The following is an 8,508-nucleotide window of genomic DNA, read 5'->3' on the forward strand; positions in this document are numbered from 1 at the left end:
GGCACAACGCGATAAACAGACACTGTGCCTGCTATACAGCCCGTTCGGCCACTCGTAGGAGTGCTGCCGCGTAGACTGGTGTGGAGCAGCCCCCTTCCAACCAGCGCATGGATCGCAGAGGTTGGAAAAGACCTTAAGATCACCTAGTCCAACCACCGTGCTTACTGCCCACATCCCTCGGTGCCACAGCCACACGGCTCTTGAACACCTCTAAGGACAGTGGCTCCACCACCTCCCTGGGCAGCCTGTGCTACTGCCTCACCGCTCTTGCTGAGAAGAAATTTTTTTTCCAAATATCCACTCTGAACTTCTCTGGTGCAACTTCAGGCCGTTCCCTCTTTTACTATTGCTGTTATGTGAGGCTGGAGACTGACCCTCACCTCACCACAAACTGCTTGCACTCGCTTGCACTCCTTGCACTCTCCAACTTCCTGAAGGGAGGTTGTGATGAGGAGGGGTTTGGCCTCTTCTCCCAGGCAACAAACAGGACCAGAGGAAATGGCTGCAAGTTGTGCCAGAGGAAGTTTAGGTTGGACGTGAGGAAAAACTTTTTCTCTCAGAGTGGTCAGGCGCTGGAATGGCTGCCCAGTGGAGTCGCCATCCCTGGCAGTGTTCAAGAGGCGTCTGGATGAGGAGCTGCAAGATACGGTTTAGTGCTTGTGATAGCAATAGTAGTGGGAGGACTGTTGGACTAGATGATCTTGTAGGTCCTTTCCAACTTTGTGATTCTATGATTCCTCTCAGGTGGCTGTAGAGAGTAACGAGATCACCCCCTGAGCCTCCTCCAGACTAAACAATCCCAGTTCCTTCAGCTGCTCCCAATCAGACCTTCAAGCATATCTGTGTGATTAGACCACCTCACAGAAATATGTTTTGAAAAGGATGGTTCTAATGTGAATCATGCTATATGTAAATCTGAAGTTTAACAATCACTCCATTCCTTAGTCACACCGACCAAAGGTACCTCATGTTGTAAAAGAAACCCATGAGACACACATTAATTCCACTCCCATTCTCCACTTGCACGACTAGCACCTCGTGCTCATACACACCCTTCCTCATATTCCTTGTAGCTGAAGTGCTGTGGGTTTTTTCTTTTTTTCCCCCTTTACTTGTTGTCATTTCAAGCTCTGTGGAGAAATATACTATTATTTCTTCTATACTTTCATCACCATAACTGTACTCTTTACAGAGTTTAACTGCTAAGTTTGAAATTAGACTTAAGTGGATTGCTTATGATGACTAAACATGCTTCGCTCTTTTTCTTCCTTTCTCATAATATACCCACCACTAGTTATCGTTACAGTAAAAGCTAAGAGAACCCTTTCATGCCAGTTTTCACATGAATCAGCTTTGATGAAATAAGCACTGATAGATACGAAGTCTTCCTGTCTATTGCAGAGTGAGAAGTCATAGTTGAATCACCTCCACTTCCTACAGAAACACATTTCATTCTTTACTCCATCAACACCAGCTTGTACTGCTCAAAACAAACCAGGGCTTCTGTGCTCCTGACGCAAGAGCCTCCCTTTGTTTTTTTCAATATGAGCATTTCCATCCTGTGAAAGATAAGGTGTTGCTTATTTATTCATAAGTCCCTTCACTTGCAGAATAAAATGAGGGATAGCTTTTTATCTCCAAGAGTAAATTACTTGGGAATTACTTAACAGTGTCTATCTTAGAGATGAGGTGTTAAAGTCAACAGCATCTCAATATTGGAGACTCAAAACATGAGAAGCAAGCATTCAGTACAGGTATGAGGTTATTTCGGGATACTTACTGGCAACATTATTAGTCATTGAACTGATATTTCTGATTTGCTAAAAACAAACACACAAAAAAAAAAAACAGCACATGAGCAGCTGTGTCTCCCTACTACAAAAATAAGCAAATAAGGTAACTGGGGGAGGAAAAGGTATAGAAGAAGTGACAAATTTAGTTCAAGTCTTTAAAAATATCACAGAATTTGATGTCAAAACCAGGTGCGTTCTGCTCCGAACACAGCTGTGGTGGAACAGGACCAGAAGCACATTGTGAGCCAGTGTTGAAAGACATCCTCTATTATAAGTTAAGGAAAACCTAAACATTTTTTAAGTATGTAAGATGGAAAAATGGTAAAATGCTGTATCATATGAAAGCATTTGAGGAAGTGCTTCAATGAAAGCATTCTTTGAGAAAGGAAGGTGAAACTTTGATGTCTTCAGAAGAAACCATTAAGTTGGTGATGGCACCAAAGTGAAGAGGAAGCAGCTGCTGTACTTGCAGGTGTTGTATATGAGCATAAAGAAAATTCTCATTCAAGAGGAAAAAGAAGAAACTTGCTTTTTGATCTTGACTCCTCCCAAGCCAAAGCTGACAGTTATCAGACTGGCATCAAGCAGACTGATCAGATAAAGCTGTGTACATGCTGCAATACGGCAAAATAAAGTGTGGGGGGGGAATCAAGTGCACTCTGGGAGAACTGAAATGATACAGTAGGTTACACTAAGTAACATATACTTAGTATGCCCCCTTCTCATGAAAGGCTGTTAAATCTTAACAAAATTGATTATTTTTTTCTAAAAGAATCAGGCCAGTTTTGTGCTACATGAATGAGCTCTCAGCATGGTTATGTTTTACTTTTATTTGAATCCATGCTCTGTCAACTTGCAGGTCTATACAGCAGGAGCAGCTGCTCACAGCAGGCTATGCTGCACAAGAAAGAAAGTTTTCTTCTTCTTCCCTCACAGCTCTTGGCCAAATTCTTACACTCCTTATCTTCTGTGAGTTCCATTACATAAACTCAGCTGGCTGCTTGAGAAGTTCACAGTCCAGGCTCATTTTATTTTGTGCATTATTTACGCACATAAACGCTGAACAGACAAAAATATCTGGTGTTGATGAAGTTTGTTTTTTAAAAAGGTAGCAGAGCAGCAGTACATTACCAGCTCTCAATCAAAAGGCCAGATAAGACTGCAACTAGTTTTCTACTTGCTGCTCACCCCTGCATTACTACCTGTAGGTAGCACAGTTTTTAACAACATAAAGAATACAGTTAAGAATCAAAGCCATGGGTATTTATTCATTGCCTTCCAACAGAAGCACAAGTTCAATGACTGCACCCCCTTATACTCTGAGTTGTTGTAGTCAATGCCAGAACTCTGGAAACATTCTTTCTTAATCAAGATTTATTTGGCTTTTGTTTGGTGATCACAGGCGCTACAATTTTACAATTGTTCTTATTCACATAGTTTCTTTTTAATATAAAAACTATAATTTTATTTTTTTCTAAGCCTATTTCAAATATTTTTCATTTGGACTTTGTAGACAAGCTCTCCTTTAAAACTAGATGTGAAGTACCAGCTGACAGTCAGTCTACCAATCAGAAACTTTTACCTATTCAGTATTTAAAGATAAAAGTTTCCAGTCTTTTACGTAGCAGTCACAGAGTTGTTGGAAAAAATAAACCTACACCTACCAAAAATAACTTTGTCACAGATATACATTACTGGTCAAGAAATCCAACACTAGGGAGCAGTTCATGAGATAAGCAATTCTACTGATGGTACAACCATAGATAAATAACTAAAACGTTAAGACGTTCTCAGCATATTGCAAGTTCTGACATCTGTGTTGCGCTTCATTTAATAGGATAGAAAAACTCTTCCTCCCAATCTACGGAACGAGAAGCCGCATTAAGACTTCAAAAAGCCTCTCCATTTCGTAACATCCCATTAATTTCTGGTTTCATAGAAAACAGACAACCAGTACATGATTTTACCACTTAAAAAAATCATTTACACTTATCTAAATATGTAAAAAAATGGATTGAGTTGGGATTCTCTCCTTTTAAAAACGTGGTTTTTAGAACTACTAAAAAACTTGCATTTACAAAATAGTTGATAAAAATATTCCTCTGAATTGTACAAGAAGAAAAGTATAAGGATCACCAATTGAAGACTTGGTACCAGATGTTATTCAGACTTCACTTCTTCTTTCTCTATTGCTGCATCAGATGCTGGAGTCTGAAAAAGAAGAGGGAAAAAACCCAAACATTTCAATGCAAAAAGTTTCAAAGTAACGCAGTCTTTTAGTTCATAGTATTTTTAAGGCACACATTAGGCAACCTGACATACAGAACAACCGTTATTTGCTTCTATATAGCACGCTTTGTAGTCTTAATGAATTGGAACAACAGTGTGTTTATTTCTCTTGGATAATGCTCTACTAAACTCAAGTTTTCCAAAAAGGCTTCCATCAGCTCAGGTGCAGCAGTATGGATTTCAGAATGTTGATACAGTACTACTCAATATACACTTAATTAAATAATTTCAATAATTACTGCCTTACTGAAATAAAAAAATAACCTAAAAAGCTGAAATCCTTGCACATATTGTGATGAAAAAAAACATTATGGATGTACTTCATGTATTTAAAATTGCAGCACTGTTAACATTTTCAGATCTCCCTATATTTTAAGGCAAGTAATATAATAGGCACTCAGTACCGCATTAAAATTACATCATGTTGAAAAAATACTGAGTGTGGCACAACTACAGTTTTTATATCAAGCCTCTATGTGTTGTACCTCAACTTCAGGATAGGTTCATACAAACTTAACTGATTATAGCTGTGAGTCCATCTGGACTGGAGAACTGTTTCCTCTTGCAATATAGTTTAAAAAGAGGAATTCAATATAAACATTTAATTTCATTATCCTAAAGGTTTACAGAACTACCAGCAGAATATTCTGGTTAATTATATCAGTACCCAATCAGAAACCCTAACACCTGCTAACTGTCCTTACCCCCCACCTAGGAGAAGCTTTTTGAAGGATGAAGTACGGGAGCTTCCCCTCCAGAGGCATTATGCAATTTTTAACATAAGAATTCACTGCCATTTCATGAGATACTGAAGCATTATATTAATTCAGCAATTTTGACTGGTGTGACCAACCTGAAGACGTGTTACCAAAATCATCACCCATTCTTTAGATTTACATCTCCTTTAACTGCTATATTAAATAAACTACAGGTGAAAAATATTGCCAAATTTAGCTTTCTCTGGCATTACCAAAATATCATGTACACAAATGGAAAAACCAAACTGTGCCATGCTAATACACTGATAGAGCCACATGTGAACTTACGCCTACCAAAGAATTCATATTTATAGCACTTAGGCACAAAAAGCATAAAGTTTCCAAATAAAGAATGTTAATCAAAGTTGTTTTGCCCACTCAAGTATTACTCTGTACCTTCCTTACCCAAGAAAACCACTATCTACATAATCAAATACTCTCTTCCCTCATTGAAGATACATTTGCATGAAAAAAAATATTAATTTAAAAAGGAAGCAGGAAAAATAAATCATATTTAGATTAACAAATCCTCTGATTATATGATCAAACTCAACTGATTAACTGAAATGAGCTAGGCAGTCAGTAATGCAGTAATTTGAGAGTAATTCTAAGCACGTTACTACATGAAAGCTGGATTTACCAATTGTTAACACCTCATCAAACAGGAGGCACTGCCTCCCTCAACAGATCTTGTCCTAAAGTGATGCCCACCTTCCAGAAAAAAAAGCAGGGTGAAGGATGTTTTTATTTAGTACAAAAAAACTTCAACAATACAGTCATTTTAGCAGAGTATTACAACCAAAACTGATTTGGCCCATTTCTCAACAATTGTTAGTCATTCTTGTACTTCTTTTCCCCTTCTCCCTCTATGAGCCTTACCAGCAGGCAAAACAGCTCCTTGCTGAAGGATGTTATCCTGTACTAGGATTTGGGTAAGGTTTTCACCGTTTTCTTTATGTCAAGAACAGTTATCACATCACTGCAACTCTATTGAGTGCAACCAGAATTTCCCTGGTTTATCTACTAATATTTCAATAACCTACAGTTTTCTTTGCACAGAAATAGATTCCAGGTTAAGAACTATCTGTGTTTCTAACAGTTGTGTATCTAAACTAGTTTCAGTAAGTTTTCCAGCTGTTTTAGACCAAAGAATTCAACTTTACCTCCTCACTTTTAGTTTCTCCATTTTCTGCAGGCAAGTTGTCCTTTATCTGCTCCTGGTTTGTCTCTTCAGTCTGTTTCCTTTAGGCCCCCTTTTCCCCTTTGATTGAGCTTTCTTGTTCTCAGATTTATCCTACAATTAAATGAAATAAATTCATATAACCTACAACGTAAATTTTGAAAGTAATTAAACAAAACCAAGATGGACTTGGCAAACACCGAGAACTACTATTAAGGAGATAATACATATATGCTTCCGGAACAGCACATATTACAAATATGTTATGCTCACAGAATCTGGGATCACTCTTTTATACAGTAACTAAAAGCACTGCTTAGAGTGGTGCAAACCCATCTGAAAAACCTATCAGAGACAAAAAACAAGAGTAATTAATTCCAGTGGAGAGTCAGAGCAATTTGTCATATGTGGTTTAATCTCTTGTGATATATTAAAAATTACTAACAAAAAGTACAAAATCCATCAGTGAACTCATTCCACTTTGTAAATACCAAACACTTCAGTCTCATTTTTTCTTTTATATGGTAAGAATTTCAGTAACAGGTCCTAAATAGATGAACAATTGCAGGTATCATTTTCAGCACTCCTTCACAAGTATCTCAGTCATATCTTCTGCACCTGGCATCTCTGTTGTTAAATGAGTTGGAGAAAAGTATTTACTCAAGAGCAATTTTATCATAAAAATTTAACATATCTTCCCAAACATTCCACACAGCAACCAAGTACTACAAAGATCCAGCTGATCCAGATGCTTATAAAACACCTACGTCAATCTTAATTGATGCCGAAGTAGTTTTTGACAAAATAGCACTAATATTTACAGATACTAACAAAAGTTTTCAATAAAAGACAAACTACACCTCTGGGCAGATACAATCTGTGTCAAGAACGTAATCCATTTATACCTCTAAGCAGACAACTACTAGAACGACCTACCTTAAGACGTATCTGATCTCATTAAAAATAGTGTGCATTCCATATCTGTTTTTCAGTGTATATCCTACTATATATCCTGTATATCCTAATTTACTGTCTCTGAACTAAAATCTACTGAGGGAAAAAAAAAATCAGTTTTGTTTATTCTATGTATTGTAGAAACGTGCACTTCTGATTGTTATGAGAAACGACCATGCTACATGTATCCATACTTCGTTTTCACTCCAAGTGTTCATTCTCACAAAAAAACAAACAAACAAAAAACAACCACTACCACCAAAAACCAACATCAGGTTACTGCACTACCATACACAAGCAACTTTTTAATACACATTTAAATACATTATCTATTGTATATGAATGTGAAAATTATTATCTTCACAATAATATAACTCTGTGAAATTCTTTAATTACTAAGCAGAAGTTCTAAGTGTTTTACATCACTGCATGCAAACATGCAGTAAGGAATATAACATGTAGAGGGTGCAATGTGAAAAATAAATATGGGAAAAAATGCTCAAACATCAGCTACATTGTCACTGTGCACAAAACATTAGAAATGCTTTTCTCCCATGTTTAGAAAATATTTTTTATTTTTAAACACTTCCCCCCAGTATACTGAAATAAGACAGAATGTACTTGATGAAAGAAAAAAAAAAAAAGTTATGAATATTAGTACTTGGTATTACAAATCCAGATGACAAGCAACTTCACAACATGTAGACTTCTAGTATTTTCAAAATATTAGTCAATGAGACGCAACATGCAGACACTTGGGGGGAAAAAATGGAGGATTGGAGCTGAAATAAAATTAGAAAGCTTCCCCAAAATTCTTAGGCTTAAAACTCAGATAATGAAAGCACATTCATGTTCAAGCCACTGGAATGAAGGTGTGTGTAGCACTGCTAAGGAATTATTAAAGTGAAAACATCAAAAACTCTGCAAAGCATCTTATCTTGCCGTCTTTGAAATGATCCTAAGCCATATGCTTGAAGAAAAAAAGAGACAAGTAAGACCCAAATGCTTGTAACCACACAGAAGACAAAAACACATACGTTGCATACACTGACATGCCACCAGATATAGGCTTTTATTTCTTTAAAAAATAAAACAATGCTGCCCACACAGCCCCCTGCTCTCCTCTCCCCCATCGCCCCCAGGCTCTCACCTTCGCTGCCAACGCCTTGGCTTTGGGCTCCGCTTTGTCAGGCGCAGGTTTCTGAAAAGAAAGCGAAAGCAAGCTCGGTTCAGCTGCAGACACACCATCCCACGCCCCGCCGGTGCCGCCCAGTACTCACGGCGGACAGCCGCGCCGATCTCCTCTTCGGTACTTCCTCAGCAGCCTCCGCGCCACCGGCGGCCACCTGCCAACGCAAACGGCGCGCGTCAGACGGCGCATGCGCGGCGCACAGAGGCGGGCCGAGTGGCACGTCACGTGCTCTCAACAGGCCCGCCTCTTCTCTCCGCCGCCGCTTTTCAGATCGCGAGCCTCGGCCGGGCGCCCGTCGCGCGCCGCGGAACCTTCCAGACAACGCCGCTGAACAGAGCGGCG

At 38.6% G+C, this 8,508-nt stretch overlaps 1 protein-coding gene across 1 annotated transcript; it reads right to left on the reverse strand.

The window, feature by feature from the left end:
- Positions 1–3,149: 3,149 nt before the first annotated feature.
- HMGN1 (high mobility group nucleosome binding domain 1) lies at positions 3,150–8,503 on the reverse strand (the record flags this gene model as incomplete). Its single annotated transcript, XM_019611996.1, is given in 5 exon segments — positions 3,150–4,004; positions 6,004–6,080; positions 6,083–6,134; positions 8,125–8,175; positions 8,255–8,503. Coding segments are annotated over 5 exon segments (480 nt in total), but the record flags the coding sequence as incomplete, so codon positions are not given.
- Positions 8,504–8,508: the final 5 nt, after the last annotated feature.

This window comes from Meleagris gallopavo, chromosome 1 (assembly GCF_000146605.3).
Source record: "Meleagris gallopavo isolate NT-WF06-2002-E0010 breed Aviagen turkey brand Nicholas breeding stock chromosome 1, Turkey_5.1, whole genome shotgun sequence".
In the NCBI taxonomy this organism is placed as follows: Eukaryota; Metazoa; Chordata; class Aves; order Galliformes; family Phasianidae; genus Meleagris; species Meleagris gallopavo.